Raw genomic sequence first — 26,076 nt, 5'->3', positions numbered from 1 at the left:
ACCACTTATCAAACGCTGGCCATGAGAACATCCAGACTCCAACAGGATGACAGCGAAAGTGTGTATTGGGGCTGTAATTACTACACAGAAAGTTGTTCCTATACTAGCAAAGATAATAAATGAATGAAAATTTATGGCAGAGAATGGACGTAACAAGGAAACAGAAGCAGGGAGACTGGTGTTTCTCCCAAAAGGCCAACTTGCATCATAATTGCCATGGAGTTGCAAGGGCCCTTACAGATAATTGACCAGAAAATGATTAAGTCATCAGCAAATCGCTTCTGCTTGCAAGAGTTCAAACATGTACTTAACCTATCCAAGAATTATATTTTCACTCTGTGTGTCTGCTCTGTCTCTATTCAGCCTTGCGGGGAACCCGATTAAAAAGACAACTGAAGGACCCCCCTTATCTGATCTTCTGGTTGCCGATTTCAATAGAACTTAAACCCATTACGATTTGCTGAACTTGGAGTTCTTTCCATTTTATCTCAGCAGTAAAATACACTGTCCAAATTTCCAGACACTGAGATAAGGACTACAGGCCCCCGTGACGGCTTACTGTTCCTTTTTAATTCTTTTAGAATAAGAAACAAAACATTACAAAATGATAGCAGGCTGTGCACTGGGGAATGAAAATTGCTTTGACATGGAGATTAGGCTTCTGCATTGTTACAAGACATTGTCTCCTATGGACAAGAGTACTGTAGAGGAAAAAAATAGAAGGGTGTTTTTTTTCTAGAATGGTCATGAATGACCTAATGGGGGAGGACAAAAAAGTAAGTGCACTTGCCATTATTTAGGAATGGGACATAAAGGGAGATTTAAAGCTTATTGTCAGAGAATGGAAATACCAGAGAGAAAGAATGGGCAAAAACAACAGACTCCCCTGACATAAGACAAGTGAAATGACCATCACAACAGCTTGAAGAACAGGGCTTCCCTCCACTAGAAGTGAACTGAAATTCGTTCTGTTTTAGTCGCTGGCGAAAAGCGAAGGCAGGCCCCCTCTTTTCCAGATATTCACGTTGGGGGAGAAAAAGTGTTAAACTTTAAAGAGTTAATTTCCCCCCCGGTTCCGTAGTGGCTTACAAGAAAAGGATCAATTGTTCTATAAAGGAGACCTCTGTCGTGTGTTAATGTGTTACTGCAAAAACTAATCGCTACAATAAAGAGGCTGTGTTTCCACAGTGTGTGAGTCTCTGTGACTTTGATTAATGCTTCCCACGGGACATCTCAGCCTCAATATGGGCTGAAGAAACTTCCTAAATATTCAATGAGCATGGTCAAAAGATGTATAAAACAAATCAATCTGACACCTTAATCTGGCTAGGCAGCAGTTGACTCAAGGGGTGGAGGGAATGAGATACATCATTTAACACTGCCGGCGTGAAAAGCTGTGAGCGTCTGTTCTTCAAAGCTAAAATGGCACCGGATCTGTTGTCCTTAGTGGTCTAAGAGTTATTAGTTGATACATTAAAATCAGCACTTGGGAGCGCACAGGAAGATGGTGGGGCCCATTGCTCTCTGGCACGTCTCTCCCATTTGCCCCTTTGCTCTTCCCAAAGGCTGGGCTTTTCGTCTGGCTAAATGTCATGGTGAGGGAGTGAAGTTGGAGTCCGTGAGAACGTGGAACTCTGTTTCGATTCTGACTCGAGGAACGAGACCAAGTCAGCCTTGGCTTCATCCTTCCTCTGTATCAGCCCTGTAGGACTCTCACCAAGCCAGCGTCTGAACTGTAGGAGGTTTTCCTCCACCTCTCTCTTTGCAAAGCAATTTAAAAGCGTTCACCTAGCCTGCCCAAACGGAAGTCGCTAGTGGAGAGTGAAGCACTGTATCCATTCCTAAGGCAAAATGCAAGGGAGGGTGGATCACTCTGGCTGGGCTCACCTTCTGGAGCTGATCAGAGGATTCACTTGGTCTAGCGCGATCTTCCAACTGTGTCTTTGATGACACCTAGGCTGAGCTTCACTCATGACACAAAATATTTTCTACTGGTGTTGTTTCTTCTGTGTTTTTGTTTTTTCACTTGCAGAAGTAACTCCTGATCCCCATTTGAAATGCAATGACTTTTATGGTTTGGAAAGGCACATTTTGCTAGGATTAGGAATTTTCATCTAAGTAGATGAATGCAGCCACAATCAAGTGTAGGCTTGTGTGATTGTGACAAGTACTGCTTGGTCCACAGACACATGAGCGTGTCTTTCTCAAGATGGGTGATGCCGAGTGTCACTTCCGATAACTCCTAAGGTGCTTCCTCTAATTTCTAGGGGGTCTCTTAATTCTGTAGCGGTTTTCTTGCATCTAAACTTTGTCATATATAGAGGAAACATCTAGTTATTTCAGTCTTGCAAATAAGAATGCACCTTTATGTGTCTATATCTAGAAATAGGTACGTGTGTATATATAGATACACATACACCTAACATAACATAATAATATCATATGACATCAAATCAAATTCTGGATTTTCCTTAATATTAAAAAATCCAAGAATTCTCTGCCATTGTTTTCTACAAAGTTTCTGGAACACCATGCCTAGAGTATCCTTCACTTTCTATGCATGCCTTTCCAATATCATCAGCATAAGCCCGGGGAATACAAATTCATTTATTACTAGCCAAAGAAAAAACATAATTAGCAAAGTTAAAAATGTATAATTCATTCCAAAAATAAAAGAGAAGTGACCTTTGGTGATTTTCTGCTATGCATTATATGCCCTACTGTTTCCCCTCCATTAGAGTGGTTAATTGGGAATTAACTAGACTCAAGTATACTTTAACAGCCTTCTCTCCCAGTATGGATGGAGTCTGGATAGAATCTATAATGTGAATATTAGTGCTTTTTTAAATAAAATATTCACCCTAGTATTTAATTGTTGTTTACATAGTGATTATTTGCAAAGCTGAATTACTAGCTGTATTCTAAAGGAATGGGAACATTTTCATGTCAGTTTACACTGCAGAGTATTTATAAAGATTACAGATTAACTACTACAGATTAATAATCTCCCCCATCCTTGCCCTTCTCCCACCCACCCCCCATACACACATGCTTGCGCGTGAGGAAGTTTCTAATATTTACATCTACTATTGGATAGTGCTGCTGGCTCAGAATGGCTGCTTTCCACCCTCCAGGTGGCTGCAATTCAATGGTAGGCAAGGGATCCCTATGTGTAGTTTGTAAAGCTCTCTGGCCTCCTTGTGATACAAAGCGCTATCTAAATAACGTAAGGTATTGCCATTATTATATCACAACACTGCAGATCATTGCTCTAAGAGGAGTGGAGGAGGTAACATGGGCACCTACACGCACGCATGCACACACACACACACACACACACACACACACACGTGTGCAGTCACACTTTCTCCCTCTCCTCCATGTCCCCCTGTCCTCGAACTAGTGTTGAGAGGACCCCGTGACAGAAGTCTGCCGGGTTCCACTAGGCTCTGGAAGCTGTCTGGTCTTCAACCAGTTGACAAATTCCCTCCATGGTCTCTGTTTCAGATGGTCCCTCACAAAGTCCAGACCCTTTCCCTGGCCTGCTGTGTCGCTCAGCCTTTTCTGTGCTTTAATGATCCTCAACCAGCCATTCAAGTTACTGCCTTTCTGTGCCTTCCCATCCAGCCCAGTCTGCTGGCCCCGAGTGGGGAGAAAACATGCCTTCCACTTAAGGAGCTCCGCCAGGGGAGGAGAAAGATAAAAGGCTGAAGTTGATACACAATTCAAAAGCTAACAGGAGGGAAAACAGAACTTTTCTTAGGAGGCCAAATAAAACATCAGCGAAGGAAACTAAAATGAGTTGGCCTGCAAAGGGGGCCGACGCAGCAAACTGGGCATCGGGCACAGAACACACCACGCGGAGGGAGCGGAGGAACAACAAGCGTGTTCTGGCAGCTCCTGAGTTCTCAGCGGCAGAAAGAAGAACTTGTACATATGGGGGGTGGGCAGCAGAGGGCGGGGAAAGCGCCCAACCCCAATAAACTAATCTCAGCTAATGTAATGTTTATCAAGTCCCTCAGATAATGATACCATGCGTGTCATTATCATCATCAAAACCCAATCTATGTTTTAAAAAGTTGCAGATGATTAACACAACATCAAGTTGTTGCAAACAATTACTTAAAACCCACACACAGACACAGACGCGCGCGCGCACACACACACGCACACAGAACCAGGAGGTCCCCATATTCTGTAGAATGAGGGAGGCTGCAGCTGTAGGCCGACAGCTTTCATATCCTCATTTGAATAATGTGTCCTGAATCTGTCACTTTATTCATTCTCCTTATGCTCAGTGTACTCCACATCAACAACAAATTAAGTTGTAAATAAGAGACAATCATCACTTTTGTTTTTAAGCAGCTACTGCATAGAGAATTTCAATGTACGCTCCTTCCGACAGGGGGGAAAAGACGTGCTAGAGTTTGCTTTCATAAGCACAAATATGGGGAAACCAACAGAAACGAAAACAGAAACAGTTTACTGTTGCTCAGGGGAGGAGAAAAAAAAAACAACATTCTCTAAAGCACACCCATCCAGGACTAGCTGCGATTTCTTCCAAGGAGTTACTAAGACATATAAAGACAAGAGGCGAAGTTTCACGGATCACACTGGGGACCCATGTGACTTCATACCAGTCTTTTGGTCGTAAGGGCGTCTTTGCCCAGTTCAGCTTTAGACGAAATTGCAAGAGCATTAAATCGATTATAACACAGGTGTATTCGTGAATTGTTTTCACACTCATCTCCATTAACTTCCAAGAGTTCAAATCACTACCACATGCACAGAAATGGAAAAATTACTAATGAAAAACGTCCTTACCTTTACATCGGAGAAGTACGTCTTCAGCATATTTGAGCTGGGATAACGGGTATAAAAGAACATGAGCTTTGCTTTTTTCAAGTGATTGGGTGACAATCCTTCCTGCATGTAGGATGCATTTGGTTAAGGAAAACATTTCTTTAAACACAAGCACCTACCACCCCCGTCCCCCCCCCCCAAAAAAAAAAAGAATCTGGAGGCCCATCACAAAGCTGTGGGGATTCTGAAAGGTACAAGGCACTGGCCACGAAATCCCTCACTACTTTGCTGCACTTGCTCAAAATGACCATTGTGTGTGAGCAAATGCCAAAGGTAATGGGGAGGATGCACAACGTAGTTGCAGAATCTTGGCTACTCCGTGGTGAGGATGGCAAAACATGGCCCTGTTGGAGGTCCTCACGCTACGTATATGTTCACTTGTTGCTAAGGAGACAAATGTACCCAACGTGTATCCTACAACTCTTATCGTGACAAGTTTTTTCCTTCTTCGCAATCGCAGTTCAGTTTGCTCTTCTCCCCACACTCTGCAGTTGACAGCAAATTATTATCCTAATGTGCGTGAAAATATAAAATGCATTATTTTGGACACTATCAGGCAAGCTTCACATTTTACCTTTTAGTGCTAATCTAATGGGGCATTTTGACTCACTTTCTTCCTATCTTACTATTATACCCTTTTAATTGTTTCCTTTTAAATAATAGCTAAAACTTGGGAGGGGCAGTTTTGGCACAGAGAGAGCAGGGAGGGGGTGTCGCTTTTGTTAAAGCAACGATCCAAAACCAAATACGATTTGCCTCTCCTGGATTTATAGTTAACTCCTTTGAGAGTGGCACAGTGGTTGGGGCTAACAAATCAATAAATGCGGGTTAGCAGATCAATAAATGGCCACTTACCCAAAATAAGAAGGCCTATTTATCTGGAAACATCATTACCTTTTAGATCTGTAAACAGCAGCAACTAAAACAGTTCCCAAGAGAATGTGAGGCTAACCATAACAATCCAGGCTTCCTGATTCTCCCCCAGATTCTTGGCACTCCTCAGCAGACTCGGAGCTGGGATGGCTCTGGTCACATCTGTGCCGCAGCCTGGCCCTGCCATTTCCTCAGCAAATTAATGGCTTTATAATTTATCAGAAATGAAGATGCACGTGGAGAAAATCAATGTGGTCCCCCACAAGGTCAATTAAGGGTCCTTCCTAGAAGCTTCTCTAAGGATTTTCTCTTAAAAGAGAGTCTGGGAAAAATAAGAAAAGAAAAGAAAATATGCACTTGTGTGTGTGTGTGTGTGTGTGTGTGTGTGTGCGCGCGCGCGCACGTGCGCACACACACACACGTTTTACTACCCAACAAAAATGCCACACCTTGTGAAAAAAAGGTCAAATAAAGACACATATTTAGGAAAAGTCAAGGTTTCTAAATGACCTCCATCAAGAACAGCGTGACCAATCTTAGGAAGACAGAGAAACCAGGAGGTGAGTAGAGAAGCATAATCAAATTAATACCGATAAGCTCTTGACTACTTATAACAGGGCGTTTAACCAACTATTCTGCAGAGGATTTGATCAATTAGCATCCCCTTTAACATCACGCAATTTTTAAAAGATCACCTTGGTTTGCAAAGAGAAAAGTGAGATATTGTGCTTCCCCCTACCCTTGCCAGGAATAAACACTGAAGGAAGAAATTTTGATTTTATATCTGTACGCCAAAGCAGCTTAACCGAACTTGTGTTTTTGTTTCAGATCCTTAATGATCACAAAGACGATAATTTATGACTGACATACTTCTTGTGCCAAGGAAAGAGCTGAAAGGCCCTCCAGTAACCTCCATTAGACAGATAGACACGGCTAAAGGAACCCAGCGCACTTCAGGACCATCTGTCCAAATGGATAAGTGAAATAATAGTTGCAAGCTGTCTCCTATTGCCTCATGATAAGAGTTTTAGGCAAGTCCAAACTTCAGCAAACAGCCTCAGATCTGGGTTCTAGTCTTTTCTAAAGACGGTGAGATTAAAAAACCACCTTGCACACTGCAATTATTCGCCGGGAGAAGTAACAGATTTTTAAAAATTTGGTTTCCTACAAAACAGACTGTTTTGCCGTGGTCCTCAGTGATAGAGCTACCAAAAACTCGCTGACACTTCCAATACACTTAAATGATGCTCAGAGGTATTCGTTCTTTTTATTTAAAAAAACAAAACAAAACAAACTCTCCATCTTATTTTGATCAGGACTTAGGGGCTTTTTATTTCATGAAAAAATTATTCTAATTTGGGTTTCTCAAGCCCGTTTTGCTTTGAAATGCTTCCTGTGGTAATACTTAGAATTGATCAGTTGAAATGGAACACAGAATAAATCTGTATCTCTTGCTCATCGTGTAATTAAGATAAAATTCCCATAAAATATATGTTTCTAATAAACTATTAAAAATAGCTAATGAAACATTTAAAAGCCAACAGTTAGATAATCCTTTTTTTCCTCCTCAAAATAAATCTGAACTGACCAATTGGTTAATTTCCCTTTTAAGTGCTTGTGCTGAAAAGCAACTGTTCTTCCAAGAAAGCACTAGCTGTTTCCAGGATACTTACACACGCACAATGACTCATGATGGAATAGATTCAGTAAACATACAGCTGTACTGAACACGAGCTAAGCTCCATTCAAGGCCAGGAAAGAAAATGAGCACAAATAAATATTAAGGAGGTAAGGGGGGTGGGGGGAGGGGGATGGAACGCAAACCAGATCTGTCCCGGCAGCTCATGTGGCTTTGCCTCAATTCTCTTAGCCATAGCTTTGTGAAGACAGATGACATTCAATTCTATGTGTAATGCAAAATAGACAATAACTGCTGAAACTTGAGACAGCTGCCAGGTGTAAAAAAAAAAAAAAAAAAAAAAAGAAGAAGAAAGAAAGAGAAAAAGGAAAAGGGGGGGAAGAAAAGATGATAAATCCATAAATTAATGAAAGACATCTGCTCAGGAACATAAAAGATCAGAGAAGGAGAGTACTGTGGCTGAACCTGAAGCGGTGTTCAAACAACCTGAGAATCTGAGTGTTGTCTGTTTACCAAGCACAGGATAACCTTCCCTAAACAGCAGTGGCAGGGGAGGAACAGAGGCAGCAAAAAAAAGGCAAGTGAAGAATATGTTGTGAAGGCTGGAGGAAGCGAATTCTTCCCCCCCCTCCCCCACCCCCATGGAACCCTGAATTGTGGTTAGAAATTTTACAGGCTGCAGTGTTCCCACCAAATTGGATTGGGGCTCCTTACTTACATTTTCCAAAGTGCTCTGAAACCCAAAGAATTTTAGCTTTCTCTGTATGCTCTGATTTGTTGTTTCTAAGAGATTTTCCCCTTGAATGGGGAGAAAAGATCTAACCTGTCTCATTTAATGAAAGTGATAGAACAAATTGTTTCTCCATCAAGGGGATCAGCACATGAAGGTGTGTCATTTGTGGAAATTAAAAAAAATGTTTTTGACTTAATAATTTGGGTGGGGGTAGGAACCTAGAGTCTCTCAGTCTGAAAATAAATGTTTTCCCCATAGCTAATACAGCTAATAGAATTACTATGGCCCCACAAGACTTCTAAAAAGGTCTATGGATTATTTCACATTTTAGAAATTCATTTTTAATCCATGTTTCCCAGTTGGATTTTAGTTTCAAATTACCAATTTCCCTTTCTAAACTTTACGTATTTTAAACATTCTCCCTAAAAGTCAAGTAGGAAACACTGGCTGTCACAGAGAACAGACTCAGTTTCTTCACCTGCACAACTTAAGGGCTTCTAATACTCCTCTTGTCCTTTAATTGGGTGTATGCAAATGTCCGAGGCCTGAACAAGGCTATTTTTCTTGAGATGCAAAGAGGGTGAATGATGAGGAACATCATGAAGAAAAACAATTGGCTGGCTGTTTCTTTTGGAATTTGAATAAAACTTAATATTTGATTAAATAGATTCATTTGCAAAGATACTGAACACATTTTTTTATATCCAAGACGTGAGTGAGCTCCTGGAGCAGGTGCACGGACATTGAGTTTACTGTGCACACATTCACTATTGCCTTCCTATTAGAAAGGATAACGAGATAGTGCTTTTATATAGATTATATATGCTTAATGTGCTGAACCTAGAATGGATTTATCTGATAAGCTGGTATTCTTCATAGTTCTTATCTTGGCTACTTTGTTCAAAGACACAGATGATGCCCTTTGGGGTGTGAAAGAATCATTCCTTAAGCACTAAATCATTCATTTCTACTTGGAAAGCTATGGCTACAAATAAAAATATAATAATGACAATCGTAGAGGTATCATTTCATCCCATTTCTACTCATGTTATTGAATTTTTTCCTAGGAGTAACTGTACCACCTGAAACTGAAGTAGACACCACTCGCTATGATTCCCAGAGACTTCTTTAAACTAAAAGCTTGAGAATTTTGCCTACGACGCCATCAGATAAATCAAGGGAAGGACCCATTGCCATTCCAGGATGGAGAGAGGAGAAAAGTGGATCCAGTCTCCCCAACAAACACTCAGATCCTCACTGGCTTCAGAATCATGCAGATTATAGAAAGAGAAGCCAGCCCATCTTCTTCCTGAGAAATAATAATATATCAATGAGATAAATGGTTAAAAGTATGGCATAATCAAGGGGAAAGAAACAGGAAGAGGGTCAATGGCCAGAAGGTGGAAAATGTAATCATTAACTCCAACAAGAGGCCAAAATTATTTCGCTTCATGAAAGAAACAGTTCCAGGTGTAAGCAACATTTCACACGAACACAGGTGTTTCCAAACCATCACTGTTCCACAGACTCTTACATTGGGAGGAGAGGGAAGTTATTCAGCTGAAGAAGCAACTATATTCTCGTTAAATCCTTTGATATGTATGGAAATAAAAGGAACTTCTTTCAATTCAAATCCTCTAAATTCCTCAGGGGATTTAGAGAAAGCGTGAGACAATGAAAGTAGCCAACACTTAAAGCAATCTAAAAGATTTCTTTCCTAGAAGACCCAACTTACTTATAAAAAAAAAAGCACAGGCATAATTATCTGGTGACAATGAAAAGTCTAATACACACACACACACACACACACACACACACACACACACACAAAACCCATAAACTGGTTAAAGAGTTTTTAGTCTGCACTTAGGGCACTTTGAAATCTGGTTTCAAATGTTCCTCAAAACAGGTATGTCCCTTCCTCTGTGTGTGTGTGTGTGTGTGTGTGTGTGTGTGTGTGTGTGTGTGTGTGTAGGAGACAGAGAGAGAGAGAGAGAGAGAGGAGAGAGAAACAACCCACCATCACGACTACTGCCTTCAAACTGGAGACGTCTGAGAGCAACAGGGTCTAGCCCTGGACATCATCAGCCTTGTATGAGCCTCAGAAGATGCTCTTCCTGCCAAGGGTGAAAAACCATTCAAGACACTGCATCTTCTTCCTTCGCCTTTCTCATCACCAACACTACATTACAATCATTTTGACCAATGTTTATTGCCTGTGTATCACGAGCAAGGCATGGTGCCTGGCGCAGCTTTGGTTCATGGCTGGTAGATTAAAGTTCAGGTCTTTGAAAGGTAGAAGTTACATTAGCAACCAAATCAAGACTTGATTTCTATTTATATGTCTAAGTCCTCAACATCTTTATGTTCCTTCCTCTCATGACATTATTCTCTTCTTCCTCACTATGGAAAGAGACTGTGTTTCACTGCCCTAAGTGGGTCTCATTATTTGTGGCTCTCATTCACCTTATCAAAAATCTCCACAACTCTTCTGAGAGCTGGTTTGAAGGACGGCCTTCACGACATAGGAAAAGGTATTTCCACCATAGCTGGGCTTTGCACTTATGTGGCAGCCTCTGGAGTGGGCTTAGATACTAAAATGTCAATCTCTAGTCATCAGGACAATTGCTCAAAATCCTCAGTTTAGCAACAGCCAACTTAATTGCTAAATTTTATATCCATCTGGCAGTTTATTATAAAAGAAACACGCCTCTACGTGCCCCCAAATGCTACCATTTTACTACCCCTACCCCAAAACACCAACAACCACAAGATTTTTAAAAATTTACTGAAAGGACCGATTTACAGAGAGAAAGAAAAAAAGTCAGTTAAAAATAGCTGGAGTTCAGGAGGGGTCTAATAAAACCTATAACTGGCATCTCTACCTAAAAGTCAGGTTCAAAATATAGAAGAGTCATAAAAAGAGCCATTTTTAAAGCCGAATACAGCTGAGTTTTATATTTAATTGTGCCCTCTCGCTTTCCAAAATAATTTGCTTTGTGTATGTTAGGACAAAAGATTTCTGTGTATGGCTGAACAGAGGTTAATCATGCATAGAGGCAGCTGCACCAAGATCCAAAGAACAGACCTTGGGTGAACGAGAGAGACCAATGCCGTCTGAATAAATCAGTACCTGTACATTTCCTTAAAGAACAAACAGACAAACAAACAAAAAGAACAACGACCCCCCCCCCCACGTCTCACTTAAAGATTAAAGAAAGAATCTAACTCCCCACCCATGTCCATTTTCCTCCCACTGAAGCCTCCCACCAGGAAAGTGTTCTTCATAAAATTTAATCAGGTCTTCTTTGCAGGGACCAGGGGCCTTGCAGACGGTTTAAAGAGGGACAATTCTTCCTACAGAATCTTAGGGATCTCAAAACTGACTTTTCCCTCGACGCCATTATAAAACGTAAAACCTTTTTTTAAAACCTCACAGAATTCAACGTTACAATGAGATTTTTTTTTTTTTGTCCATCTCTGAATCTACTCCTAAAGAAAAAAAAGTGTGTGTGGGGGGGGATAATACTGGAACAGCAGAAAGAGCACAGTTGAAAAGGGACATATTAAATACCAGCTCTTCGAGGCAATTAACAACTTGCGAAAGTTGCAAAGATGTGGGTTTCCTGGGATGCTTTTGTGCAATCAGAAGTGTGTTGATAAAAGCCTATTACTCTGGATAATAGAGAAGATTGCGTTCTTAAGAAGATACTAATCTACATTATTCTACATATTGTGGAAACCTGACCTTGGGGGAAGCCTTGTTTTGTTCTGTTTTGTTTTCCTCCAGGGGAGAATAAAAGGATATTGCACTTCCCGAATAAGGTGAGATTTCGGACATGTCTTGAAGATCGCCACACTCGGACTTGATGAGCGACAGGGAGAGCCCTTCTGCGGTGCTGGGTGGGTGTGCTGGTGAACAAGGATGGTGGCTTAGATGGTGGGATGACATCTTCGTCCTCAGACTCGTTGTCTCCCTAGTTAAGTCTAAGGATTCAGGAGAGGCTCTGTCTTTTCCCGAGAAGGAGCCGGAGGGAGCACCTAACGGACTCTGAAATGGGTAGGCCATCAAGGGAAGGGGGAAGGGGTGGCGGAAGGTAGACGTGGTGAAGCCTGCGGTGGCAGAGAGAGGCGACTGGTGCAGGGGCTGGTGGTGGCCGCCGGCCGGGGGGCCGGAGGCGGACTGGTCGGATGAGTTTTTGCGGACAACCAGGGGCAGTGCTTCCGTCTGGTCTGTGGAACTGGGCATCTGCACGTTGCCGAAGGTGTCCAGGGGGTTCGGAATGATGACGTCGCCAAAGCACTGCAGGCGCTGGTTGGCGGTGTGGAAATTGTGGTTCTCCCCGTTGACCGCGAATCTGGCCTGGGGGATCTGGAGAGGCGGGAAGACCTGAGGAACCTGGCGGGAGGGTTTGGCTGAAAACACTTTGACCACCGTGTCCACCACTTGCGACATGGCAGTGTTCAGTTCCTGCTTCAAGGTCTCGGCCAAGTGCTTGCCTTCGGGTTGCAAGGGGTTCGGCCCGTGATCTCTTTCTTTGTTGTTGCCTTCTCGTTTCGGCTTGTTTTCAGCCAGCTCCTGCTCCCGGATCAGGGCCCGGGCCCGGTCAATGAACTGTCCTGGGTCTAGCTCGCACATCTCGTTGTCTGACCGCCCCACGGAGTCCTGGGCCCGGGCGTCCAGCATCTCCGAGCGCATGCTGTCTTCAGACAGGTTGCCATCTTCATCATTTTCGGAATCGGTGCTGTCATAGATTTGGTAGAACTTCTCCTGCAGCTGGCGCAGCTGCTTCTGCATGTCCTCCAGCTGCTGCTTCAGCTGTCGGCGCTCCTCTCGCTTCTGTTCTTTTCGGGCTGAAACCAGCTGCTGGAAACTCTGTTGCTGCTGCTGGGGCAGTTTCTGCTTGCGTTTGTTTTCTCTGTAACTTTCTCGGGGACTCACAGACTGCGGGGCCATCTCTCTTTCATTTTCATTGCCCCTTAATGCCACACTGGGGGAATGGCTCATACCCCGAATTATATTCTCAACCCGGGCGCGCTTCGCTCTCAGGTGCTCATCACATAAGCGATCCATATCAAACTGGCTCATAGTAGGCCTGCCAAAAGGGGAAAGACACTCTGGGGGGCTGTCTCTTGAAGAGTTGCTGCATATATCCTCCTGATGTACTTCGGAGCCTGTGCTAGAGAGGCCGCTGGCTTGGAAACTGGGCTCCGTGCCACCATTTTTGTTCATGTTATTTTTCAACAGCTGGGAAATTATGGTTGCTCCTGGAAAAGGCATCATGGCATCTTCATACGAGTTCGCCCTCTTCAGCAGCTTGCGGAGTACATTTGACTTTTCCCCATCTGCATGCTGCACCACTGAATACTCAACATCCTGCTCAGAACCTTGGGGATTCATGGCACTAAAAAACGTTGCTCTTGCCTTAGCAAAAAATGCAGATGCTGTCCCTACCGTCCTTTTCACTCCAATGTCAACTCTTCTCCTCTTGGTTTGCCGGCTTAAGAGGGCTGTGCTGTCATGGTCAGGCATCACTGGACAGTTATTGTGCCATCTTCAAAAGCTCGTCAGCTGGGCACAGCTCAAGAATCCCGGGACCCTGGCCAACAGAACAAAAGGACTGATGAATCATTTTCTTTAAATTTCTCCAAATTTCCTGACCTCAATCCTGAATCAAATGCAAAATGCATAGGCTCTGGGATTTATGGCACATTACAATTATTGCAATTTATTATGCACTCTGCTTGAAATGAAACATTTTTAAATATTTCTGCTCCACTGGTTTAAGATGGATTAAGATTAAAAAAAAAAAAAGCAAAAACTGCTTAAGCACCAGTAATATGATTCTCTTTCACAAATGCCTAAAATGATACTGTTTATCTTCAGAAGAAACAGTAGATTATAAGAACACAGCCTCTGACAACCAATTGATTAAATTTTGGGCATTGAGATTCATATTACAAAAGAAGATGAAAGTGGTCTCTACTTAAGATATAAGGTTCAATTTTGAGGCTGTGTGAAATTTGGATGAAAAATTCCATTTCTGAATTAAAATTATTCTGGTTCTAATGCCATTAGAGAAACACTCGAAAGTACATGCAAATGCTCAACACGCCCCCTTTATTACTGAATTTTAAAATATTTCTGTCATATCTGAAATGGGAGGGAGAACACCCCCATCAGCACCTTTCCGATACAAATGGTCAATTTAACATTGAAATAAACGCACAGATATCCATTTTACAAGTCTGCTTATTTAGCATGGACGTGCATTTTTATTAGTAAAATCACATTGGAAAACGCTATCTATTGCTATATCTTAACGTAAGGGTGAGAATATTTATGAATTTTCATGATGTCCTTTTGATGACTTAAATGACCACAAAGTTGGACTCACTGTAAAGGAAGGAATTGCCACATTTTAGAAATCAGTATGGGGAACAATAAACTGAGTGAGGCAAGGATAAATGTATCTCGAGTATTAGTTCTCTTCTGTTAAAATCTGCCAAAATAATACTTCAAATGCCTAAAGAAACTTTAATACACACATCCTTTGTGAATCTTTTTTCTTATGCCAAATTCAAGGTGGGGGGAGACTAAAAGAAAGTAAATAAAGATGCAAAAGCATCAGTCAAATATATGAGAAAGAGAAACATCTTCTCTGCACATGAACTTCCATTGTTTCTTGAGGACACAATATTAAAAGAGAATATCCTTCCTTGCATTTTATGCAAGGCACCTGACATATTTTGTGACTTATTACCCAGTGATGCTAACCCCCAATTTTGTGTGCATGTAAGATGTCATATCTTTTTTGCTTACAATTAACGTTTTATGAAGAAAATGAAAATATTTTTTTCACACAGGGTTTATCTAATATTAAACTTCACGTTTGCTTAACAGAGCACATCTTCACAATAACAGGGTCTATTGCCAAAGGCAGCGTGCAGAGTGTTTGGAACGGTTCCCATCTCTTTCGGTTCACCTGTAAAAACATCTACGTGCTCCCTAGGACTGCATCTGTGGCTAGTTTTAAAGAATGACTATCCATGCAAATAGGCATAATTTCAGCATGAAATAACCTGTAAAAATCAAGAAAATGCTCAATGCTTAGATGACAACGTGTGGGTTTTTTGTTTTTATTTTTATTTTTATTTCTTACTCAACAAAGATTTCGTCATGCATTCCTTGTTCCTGGTTTCTATGTGAAGACACAACATTTTTTAAAAAGCCTGTTCATGCAGGCAATATGATGCTTCTTTATATGTTTTTGTATGCTTAAAATTAAAATACTTTTTGTATGCCTCAGGATAAAATTTCCCAAAGTTGGAATGGAAACAGATCTTAATAACTTCAATATTGGGTTCAAAATTGAATTCAGAATGATGGTGCACCCTCAGACATCAATAATAAAACTGAGTTCAGGAATACAAAAACGCAATGACAAATATTTCACTAACACATTGGATCCCATAAATCAGGTGTAGCCATCAGGTGAGAAAAAGAAAAACACCGAGGCAAACAAGAAAAGAAATGGGTTATTTCGGAGCCCAGAAAGATTTGCACATTGGGGGTAGGTCTCTGCAAGGAGGACCTCTTTGTGTGTGTATCAGCTTCCCCCAAAATAGAGTTCATTGCCATTGTTTTAAAATTTTACCTCTTTTCTTTTTTTGTGTGCAAATTCTCTTCTCCTTAATATCACCTGAAAAGCACAGGGATCTCTAGTCAAAACATTGAACAAACTTTCCGCAGTCTTTTTTCTTCCCCTGTTGAGCTTAACCCCCAATCTGGATTTTTCTCCTGTCCATCCTTGCCAGGGGACAAGCATCTCTGCAACAGGGGCTCAGAATGACAGGCTGGTGTAAGAGATGCGCACAAGGTCATCCGCAGGCATCCTTCCTTTCCCAACTGTCATTTACCTCTGCGTCAACTGCACTTCCTCTCATAGCCTAGGTATCAACAGCTGCATCCCTGCCTAGTGCCCAAGCCAAGAAGAGGGCTGTGCTCTTCCGAAGGCAGAAAGAAATGATACTCTCATTTGCAGTGGACAGTAAGTGTTAATTAAACATGTTTGGTGGGTCTTCCAAGAACCAAATACCCTGTGACTTCCTTCAAATTCACGAATCTAAACAGATTTTTTTCCATCCCCTGTCAACCAGTCAGCATTTTTAGATTAGATAATGATTTGCTTCTGTTTTGGGCTAAGAAAATATGGGAATCCTTTTAGGTCTTGTTGTAAAATGTCCAGCTGAGACATAACAAATAGGACAAAACAAATGGGAAAAAGTATATATTCTGCCAAGACCAGACATTATATTAATAGGCATGAATAAATATAGCTCTCCATATAGCTAAGATCTAAACTTAAAAATAAAGGTAGAGGGGTAGTGCACGCTGGGACCATAACCCATGGAGGCAACAGACAAGATTAAGTAATTATAACTGGCTGACATAATACTTGATTAGCAAATTGATTCGTAAACAAGATATAGATGTGAATATATTTACCACATAAGAAAATGCATTGTTCAATGACTATCATATAAATTAAATCACTTGAAAACACATTTAAAGGTGCTTCCATGGGCTTCCTAATTCAGAATTTAGAGAATGCTATGGACTGACTTTATCACTGATCTCATCCTGTCCATTAAGATTTTTAAAAATTCCTTTATTTCTCAACAGATGTCCTAAGTCATAGTGTTTCAACTACAGTTATTATTGACTCTTAGTGTATTTTGATTTTTACATTCATTTTGAGTTTAAACAGGTGAGATGAAACCTTTTGATCAGCCCTTGGAAACAGTAATATCAGCAAGTATGCACAAAAAAATCCTGATGTAGAATTTGAGCCCAAATGTATTACTGTTTGGATACATATATTCTGTTCCAGTAAACTCCTCTTCAATTAACATGAAGACCCATACAGAATATTTTTATTCTTAAATAATTTGTCACAGCTAGCATTTGGTATCTAAGTACTCAACTGCTTTAATAATTCTTATACAGTGATTATCTTGACATAGCAGATTCCTCCCAGAGAAAGGTAAGAACAAACATCCAGGTATAATCGAGTCAGATTTTAACTACTCCAAAAGATTCATTAAGACCTGAATTATCTCAAGAACATCAGGTAGCTTAACATGGAGAATGCTAAGGAACTTGATGACTTAATGTTAGAAAAGAACTTTCAGCGAGGAATTTCAAAGGAATTGGAGTAGAAAGTGGCTAAGTGCTCTGCTTGAATAAAGAAGTTATTTGGGGGAGGGGATTACAACTTTTACGTATCTATCCGGAGTCCAGATTCTGGACAAAGAAGTGTTCATTATGGTAATTATCCAAATAGTTTAGACAAATCTTTTATAAGACAGGGTGAGTGTAAGGTTGGCATGGTTTCCTGTTTGGATTACTTAGATTATCTGTCTTTGTTGGTAAAATTATTTGAAGAAATTGCTCAAGCCTACACTTTACTTCTTATGGAAAACAATCTTTGAATGGGCCTCTAATCTACTTGGGTCAACCTGGTTATGAAATTTCGAATGCACTATCACTAACAAAGAACATCTTAAATCCACCTGAAAATCGGTAATTCAAGGCAGGGGGGTGGGGGAGATCAGATGATTTGATTTAGGTAGTCTCCCCTAAGGCCACCAAATCATCAAATCTTCCCCCTAACCCCTCTTCACTGTATTCAAGAGTTCCTTTCTGCTAATTAGCAACTTTTCCTTCAGGGATGTTTCTGCTTGCTGTAAGGTTAAGAAAGCGTTTTATGTTTAGTTTGAAGAACCCACTTGACAGAAGTTCGTACTTCAGTTAACTGAGATTGTATCCTCAAATCTCATATCAGGTTTTAAAATTTCCTATCATAACAGAGTTCTCATATCATAACCGTTTCACTTAAAATTCCTCCAACCTATCAAAAATTCCATACGTTTTTCACCTGCAAAATGAACACAGAATATTTTCTGAGACATGCCTAAAACATTCATGTGCACCAATAATTCACCACGTTAGTAAGTAAAAGAGTAAGAAACGATCTCAAGAAAAAGCACACTTTTTTTCTTTTTTGTAGAAAATTCAAACACTCTAAATGTCCTTTGAAAGCTTTAGACTACGCTAGGCAATAAGGTTTGAGAAATTCCTGAGGTATCTGTCCTTTTCAGTTGATACAGGTACTTAATTGGAATCCAATAATAACATGTCACGCACAATCCGTCTTTATACTAGAAAAACAGTCACATTTTATAATTTATTTTGTTAATCCTAAACCTAAACATTCCTTCTATCAACAGTTGAAAATGCAAGACAATCTCTGAAATGATATAAGAAATTCATGAAAAAAAAAGGCCTATTTGCACTTTGAACAGATAAAGAGAACCCCGGCAGCTGGCTTACGTTTTAAGATTGCAAGTGCTACTTCTAGAGGAACCATGCTAGGAAATGAATAAAGTGAGAACAAAGATGCATGTGACGTAGGCATGACTTTTCTTCCCACAAGGTGATGATTAAACTAAGCAGAATTCTGCATAATGGACACATAAACATACTAGTAAGTACCAAGCACAGACAACCTCTATCAAACATAAAGGAAATGGACATATCCATAGATGACGTGAAAAAACTTCGCGAACACCCAAGACAAGTATTGAGGGAGGGACTCTGAGGTTTTAAGCCTAAAGGACAAATGACACACAGTATCTCATTTTCATGAACTCTCGATCGTCGCCCAAACAACAAAGACAACCGATAAAACCATTCACCATCTAACCTATTTCTATGTCACACAAGAAGTAGCCTGTTTAAAGAGAAACTTAAAAGGTCAAGCTTGAATAATCCAGATATAGTGCTTCCACTGAATTCTCCACAGCTTCCCTCACACATCAAGCCACAGTCCTTACCCTCGCCGATTTTACCATTATATAAACGTGGCCACGTTGTAGCATATGGACAGGGTAACACCAATGCTCCGCTTTTCCTTTCTCACCACACACAGCCCATTTCATTCTGAAAATACTCAGAAGTTCTTGCAAGAAACTCCTCACACAGCTGATTGCCTGCATCTTGCATCAAACAGAGAAAGCACAGTTACCTCTCACGTACTTGAGATTTTCCTTCTCCATCAAAGTAATAACTAGGACATCTGGCACATGTCTGGTACAATGACAGGCTCATTCTGCTTTATGAGAGTATTTAACATAGGACTTGAAAGAGTTTATGCACATACCTATTCTTTCTGGGCAGAGAGAAGGCACGCTAAAAAGATAAGCTTTAACAACAGTAACACTTTCAAATGACTTTGGTATTCTTGGCAGTTACACACACCGCCCATGGCCGCCCAAAACACACAGGCACACAAAAGACGGCTCTCGCCCACCCCCCTTCCGCACCACAGACCTGGGAGATAGGCAGAAACTATAGAGGGAAGCAGAGGGAAAGTCAATCTCTCTCCACCTGCTGCCTGAAGTGGGGGGACTTTCAGCCGCCTGGCAGGCAGAAGCCTGAGACACAGCCTCAGCAGCAGCCTGCCAACATCCTTAAGGAAAATAAACAGACACATACCAACTTATCCCCCACCCCCAAGCAAAGAACTCACATGGCCGGCCTCAAAGCATGACAACAGCCCGGTTCCCATTAGCCCGGAGAATCCTATTAAGCAGGGCACCCATAAATTCATAAACTTCTGCAACCCTGGAGTGCGCATTGTGGTCTGGAGCTGTACAGACACACACAGACACAGAGGAAATCTGCACCTGTCTTTCTTGACCCAACACACCTGTCAGGCCCTGCCCATGCACAGCGCTCTACGAATAGACTTCTGCCTACCTAGTTTAGGAAAGGAAATTATTATTATTATTATTTTTTAAGGGCGGTTATAGGTGGGAGGGAAGGAGGGGGGAAGGGAGGGGGAGAGAGCGGGAGGGAGAGAGAGAGAGAGAACAAGAGAAGACACTTATAGCCTTGACTTTGAGAGAAGGCCACCCTGTGCTCGCACTGTTTTTATAAGCTCTGGGAGACAACACAGACCTTCTTGGAAAAATAAAAACAAGCAGGTGAGCTCCCAGCCTTCCCCCAGGCGGAGCAGGGTTCTGGACTGCCAAGAACAGCAGTCTCACACTCCAACCTGCCTCCTTGGGCTATTTAAGACGATCGCCCAACCGCTCCTCCTCCTCCTCTCTGCCAGCCTGGAGGACTCTCAACTTCCGAAAAAAGCTGAGAAGTGGCGGGAGACGTGTGAGTCTCTCTCGAAAGCTACTCCCCCTTCACCTCCCTCCCGCCATTCCCTACCCCGCCCCCCCACTCCGAACCACGCTTTCCACCGGCGTTCAGTTTTAGCAGGAGTTAAGTGGCTAGCACGCCAGAAGAACCAACAACTTGCTAAACTGGACTTTGGGTGAAGTCTCCCCCCCACCCAGCGCCCCCCTGCCTGTCCCCCTCCTGGTGTGTTCAGCCAAGATAGCAGCTCTTCCCGCCCTCCTCACCATTCTCCCCGGTAACAATCACCCTCACCTCTGTTCTCCTCCCTCCCCAGTCCGCTGAACTGGGGCACAACTGCAGGTACCACCCAGACAAGACCAGATCCCAGCAGCCCCGCGGCACACACACTGCCAGCCAGGGCTGTGAGAGTCCTCGCGTCGCAGATCCGCAGCCCAAGAACATCCCCTACCCCCACCCGCACCGCCAGCACTCGGTCCCCCCGCGACGCTCCGGCCCCATCCCTCCACCACCGCCACACGACCTCCTGAGGCTCCCGCGGCCGCCTTACCCAACTCAACTTGACCTAGCCCCGGTTCCTCGGAGCTCTGGAGAGGGACGCCGCGCTGCCTTCCCGGGACCATCTCTCCACCGCTCCAACCCCGATTTCAACATTGCGGCTTCGACAGCGTTTTGCGAGTAAAGTAACAGAGCGCCCCCCTCCTCCCTCCCCCCTCCTCCCTGCTCCCCGGCCCTCTGCTGGGGTTCAAAAGGAGAAGTGAAAGGTATGCAAATGACAAGCAAATTGGAAGAGCCTGGAAGAAAGGCAGCTATAATAAACAAGACAAAGAGAAAGGACGTGGGGGCTGGCCCAGGAGTTTTAGCCGGGAGAGACGGGAAGGATGGGGCTTGGCGGAAAGCGGGGATCCAGGCGAACAAAAAGCGACCCGGTCCCCCTCGCGGTCCTCTCTCCCGAGAAGAGAGGGCAAGAAAAAGAAGGAAGGGAAGCAAACGCCTCCTCACAGCCCAGGAACAGTACACAAAAGGTGACAAGATCAGCGACAAGTCCAGCAGTATCAGCCTCCCCCGCCGCCCGCCCGCCCCCCCCTCCCATCGCCACCACCACCCCAGCCACCAGCAGGAAAGAGAAAGAAATAAAAGCCAAGCGGATCACTTACTCTTAGGAACTGGGAGGAGCGGAGCGCTGAGTTCCACGGAGGCTTCTGCTTACAAACTGTTTAGAGCCTATTTTATTATGATTCATTTAAATAACACCATTTTCTCCTGGAAAAAAAAAATGTTTACACGGGCATGAGTAATGGGAGTCTCTTTTCTTTTCTTCCCATTCAAGAACAAGCCAGGACAAGTGATTCTGGAAAAGGGGAGGGGACTGGCGAGGGGGAGAGGATACTTACGCGGTGCAGAGGGCAGTGGGACCGAGCGTGGTTTTGCCGGCAGGGAGAGGAGAACACGCGCGCGCACACACGCGGCGGTGTCTTGCGGGTGATGAATGTGATAATTGGACCGGGGCCGGTGAGTGCGCGCGAGCGAGCGAGCGGGGCGAGCGGGGCGAGCGGGCGAGGGAGAGGGGACGGTGGGAAGGGTGGGAGGGGAGAGGAGAGGAGAGGGAAGAAGACGAGGCAGAGGAGGGCAGGGAGGAGCGGAGAGAAGAGAGGAGAGTAAGGAGGGAAGAAGAGAGGAGCCGCGGAGAGGAGCCGAGCGGAGAGGGAGCGGGCGGCCCGGCGAGAGCTCTTTTGCGCCGCTGCGCTTCCCCGGCTGCAATGGTGTATTATTTCAGAGCGCTCCCTCAGCTGAGGGCTCCGCTCCACAACAAGATTTACTTTAAGACACAGCTGAAGGAAACAGGAAGACTGCACGTCACAGTCTGACTGACGTACCCGGCCCCAGCACCCAATCGCGAGGCGCCTTCGGATTCAAGGGGGGATAGCGAGGCAAGAGAACTTGGGAGGAAAAAAAAAATATAAAAGGGGTGGGGGGTGAGGGGCTGGGAGGAGAGGAGGGGAGAGGGGCCCCGCGCTCCCCCTCCCCCCGCCTCCATCCCCGGCCCCCACCCCCGCCCCCGCCCTGCCACCGCTTCGGGGCGACTGGATCGCCGCGCCGGGGCCGGAGCGAGCCATCTGCGGGCACTGTGCAAAGCGGGCGACGGCGCGAGCGGCGCTCGGCTCACACTCGCTCGTCCTGGACGCAGGTCCTTTCCCCCCCCCCCCCACCCCCTCTCTTCCTTTCCCAGATACAGCTGATCGAGTTCACCGAGTGGCCGAGTTTGGAGCAGACTTGGGTGGAGAAAGGCACGGAAAAGTATACTGGAGAAAAAGTGGGGTTTTAGGGGTGGAGTGGTATAGGAGGAGGGAGTGGGGAAGCTCGCAGGTCGTTCCACATTTTAAATGATCACAGACAGTATCAAGAATACATGTCACCCTTGCTTGCTTTTAGAGGCAAAGTGGACAATAAAATACAGGTAGGTTTGGGATTTAAATAATACGTGCCAGAGGCTTCACTTGGGCTCCGCTGCATCTGGTAGCAGACCAGTATTGGCTGAATTCCAGTTAATCTCCCGTCAAAATTACTAGGAAGAAGAGTATCTGCCCTTGGTTCTTCGGATTGTAGGTACAGCAGCCTTTTTTTTGGGGGGGGGGAAATGTTGCAAACATTACCTCGCAATTATCCCTCACTAACTCACTCACCCCACGATGACCAAAGAGAGAGGTTTCATACTGGAGTACACAATTTTGGCTCCTGGGTAGCCAACTTTAAAGTTTATTAAGTAAGAAATTTCAAACGTTTACATTTCGGGCTTCAACGTAAAGCTATAGAAAATGCACTTTGGTTAGACATCTCTTGGAGGAAAAATAACCAGGGAGATTTCTTTAAATAACGTGGCTCTTAAAGAGCTCCTTGGAGGTTTGCAAGTTACAAATGCGAAAGGGCATTTCCAGCCGCAGCCAGAACGTGTCTTTCACCGGGCACAGTAAACGGCTTTTAATAAAGCAACCGCGTTTATGACCTAAAGATCCTATAAAAGCCAGGACTTACAAGGGCTGAGAAGCAGAAATACTCGTACCTAGTCGATTAGACACTCAGTTTTTAGGTAGGATGGGAACAAGTATTTTTTGTACGTTCCTCGAGTTCAAGCAGATCAAAGGTTTGGGACAACTGTCAAGCAGACGTTGGTTGGGACAACAGTGTTTATGGGGTGTGTTACCAGTACACTGACAGACAACCACCACCATCTTCTGCCATGCACATATACCCCTTTCCTAGGACGTTTACAATTTCAGTCTCAAATTCATCACTGTGAAGAAGTCTTCTCTTTGAATAAGAATAGAGATGGTAACACGCCTGAGACTATACTCTGTAGGAAACTTTTGGCACAGGATTCAAACATTGAGAAGAAGAAGAAGAAGAAGAAGAAGAAGAAGAAGAAGAAGAAGAAGAAGAAGAATGGGAAGAAGAAGAAGAAGAAGAAATCAAGCCGGCCAGGGTAGGTGTCGAGGGTAAGAAAAGAGGCTTGCTTGAGCATCCCCCAGCCTTCACTTCTCTCTTTCCGCGGCCCCCAGACCCTCCCTCCACACCATTTCGGAAACGACACAGATGCGGGCAAACACAATACCCGCACTCCCAGTGATCGGCTATTGTATCAAGTGTTTTAATCGAGATGTGACAATTTAGGCTGGGGACAGAAATAATCTATCAGCATGCCCATTAGATGCAGGGTGGAATAATGCTTCTATTGGTTGGGTCCTTTCGAGGTAAGCGGGTGTATTGAGCCGGGAAATTTGGGTTCTGTGAATGGATCGAGACTACTTCCTTTCTGCCTTTCCGTCCTATTATTTTCTTTAAGTATCCCAGTTTGTACATATGTTAGCGCCAGCCCACAAATAAACTGGTAGGAGTAGAGGATATATGCCCTCCACACCTTAAAACCATCTGCTCAGTTTGACATTTACAAAAAAGGAAGGAGAGAGCAGGGAAGGAGGAGGGGGAGAAGGGGGGAAGAAAGGAAGCCGAGAGGGAGAGAAAAGATTCAGAATCTGCAAGGAAATGGCTTGAACTTCAGCCCACAAGTTATGTTAGTTACACCTAGCGCTCGGTTTGCACATTTTGCACACTCTACGCCCGGGAACTGGCGGCAGGAAAAGTTCCTCGCGAACCCCAATAAGCCTTCTGTCACCCTCGGGGGGAAGGCAGGCCTGAGTGCAAGTCGGGGTAAAGCCGTCTGGCAGACAAGGAAGCTCCCCCACTCCCAGCCAACGCAGCGGAGGCTCGCAGCTCGCCACGCTCCGCCGCGGCAGTTCGCAGCCCGCATTAGGGCGCAAGAACTGCTGGTTGAAACAGGAGCGCGCGCGACGCTGGGCAAGCGAGCTCGGTCCGAAGCCCAGCTCCGTGAGCTACGTACGCGGAGCCCTGTCCTGTCCCCTGCTGTCGGGGCGCCCTGCAGGCCGGGCTCCTGGTAACCTCTCTTGCCCAAGCTGCGGCGCTCTCCCAGGTCTTGGGACGCTCCAGAGCAAGGCGTGAGGCCCGAGCCCCCTATCTCGGGCGACTCCCGGTTTGTTTTCTGATAGGGGAGAAGTGATCAGTCAGGTCGGAGACGAGAAGTCGCCTAGATACTGGCTCCATCTCTGAAACCAGCGGCCAAGCCTAGGGTCAACTCCTTCCTCTGTCCATTGGAAACACAACCCCAGTAGCTTAAAAGTTAACACAAGTTCTGACCGCTTTTCCAACAAACCTCATCCATGCAGGCTGCATTTACTTATTTATGGGAAGGGGGATCTGCTGCGAGTTCTTAGTCAAACTCCTGCAGTCGTCACTTGTGCATCTGGTCCTGGGTTAAACGCACTTTGCCTTGACCTTTCCTCGGTGTGTTTCCGCCCCCCTTCCCGGTTCTTAAAGCCCTCAGATGAAGCTAGGAGGGAAGATTGCATATAAGTAATTTAAAACCTTACGATGAACCACCGTCAGATCCTAAACAAACCAATTCTGGGAACTTCAGCCAGATCCAGGAGAGAGGCAAACGTGGGCGTGGATTTCGGAAGAAAGATGCTGAAGATCCCTGCCTGGACGGACACGCACACAAAAGCATCCACTATCCAGCACCACCAGCACCACCCTGAAGAAGGGAAGAGAAAGAAAGAAAAACCAATTCCAGGGTGCAGGCCGGCCTGCTTCCGGCAGTCTAAAAGCAGACTGACCGCCATTCTCTCCTTCCCCACCCCCCTAGCCCCGGTGCCCAGTGCGACGCCAAGCTCAACCTGGATCTGTTCTGAATGGGGGGGAAAGTGAAATGCCACAAGATCAGTAGCAAGTAGCAGCTGCAGCGTTTCTCTCCTGGGAACCCCACTGCTTAGAAGCCTCCCGAGTGATGTTTGTTTAACCAACGGCTTTCAAAGTAAACAGAGGCCAAGCGCTCCAAAGAAGTTGAAATATAACCCTTACAAGAATTTGGGGCCGGAGTGCTGGCGGAAAAAGTAAAAAAAAAAAAAAAATTTTTTTTTGTTTTAAATAATAAAGCTTCCATCCCAAATAAGAGCCCACCACAGTGCCTAAAGGAAACTAGAAGGGTCATAAAAATATAAATTTATCGAAAGGATTCATTGCAGTAAGGTGACCTCAAAATCATCCTTCGTCCACAAACACACACCTGCGGGGAGCGGGGTTGGTTGTCAGTGACTTGAAGGGGCACACTACTACTCGATTTTAGGGAAGTGGGCGAAAACAATCGAAGGGAGGTGCTTTCCCAGCCCTGCAGTAGAAAGG

General features: G+C 44.1%; 2 protein-coding genes across 9 annotated transcripts in view; one reads left to right on the top strand and one right to left on the bottom strand.

Annotated features, from left to right (window-relative positions):
• The window catches only part of PROX1 (prospero homeobox 1), a 52,201-nt gene extending 30,346 nt beyond the window's left edge, over window positions 1-21,855 (bottom strand). For 3 of the 7 annotated variants that reach the window (XM_027074450.2, XM_015062888.3, XM_053209721.1), the window contains exons 1-4: window positions 21,717-21,855; window positions 21,480-21,585; window positions 11,917-13,708; window positions 4,825-4,932 (exon numbers count right to left, since the gene is read on the bottom strand). In XM_027074450.2, coding sequence (XP_026930251.1) covers window positions 4,825-4,932; window positions 11,917-13,641 — 1,833 coding nt within the window. In that variant the 5' untranslated portion in view covers window positions 13,642-13,708; window positions 21,480-21,585; window positions 21,717-21,855. Of the gene's footprint in view, window positions 1-4,824; window positions 4,933-11,916; window positions 13,709-15,766; window positions 15,812-20,133; window positions 20,348-20,872; window positions 21,028-21,479; window positions 21,586-21,716 lie in introns of those variants that run through there. The other 4 variants (XM_053209719.1, XM_053209720.1, XM_027074451.2 and 1 more) reach the window with 4 other exon arrangements.
• On the top strand, window positions 21,716-25,909 carry LOC128313111 (retinitis pigmentosa 9 protein homolog). Of its 2 annotated transcripts, XM_053209723.1 has the most exons (3): window positions 21,716-21,834; window positions 23,697-23,803; window positions 25,313-25,909. In XM_053209723.1, the coding sequence occupies exons 1-3, from the start codon at window positions 21,808-21,810 to the stop codon at window positions 25,431-25,433; spliced, it is 255 nt and encodes an 84-aa protein (XP_053065698.1). In that variant the 5' UTR covers window positions 21,716-21,807; the 3' UTR covers window positions 25,434-25,909. The 2 variants fall into 2 exon arrangements, with proteins under 2 accessions (XP_053065698.1, XP_053065699.1); XM_053209724.1 differs by lacking the exon at window positions 21,716-21,834 and having other exon boundaries at window positions 22,149-23,803.
• Window positions 25,910-26,076: the final 167 nt, after the last annotated feature.

This window comes from Acinonyx jubatus, chromosome E4, assembly GCF_027475565.1.
Source record: "Acinonyx jubatus isolate Ajub_Pintada_27869175 chromosome E4, VMU_Ajub_asm_v1.0, whole genome shotgun sequence".
Taxonomy (NCBI): domain Eukaryota; kingdom Metazoa; phylum Chordata; class Mammalia; order Carnivora; family Felidae; genus Acinonyx; species Acinonyx jubatus.
The sequence above is the reverse complement of the archived record's forward strand: the minus strand, read 5'-3'. Positions and strand labels throughout refer to the sequence as shown.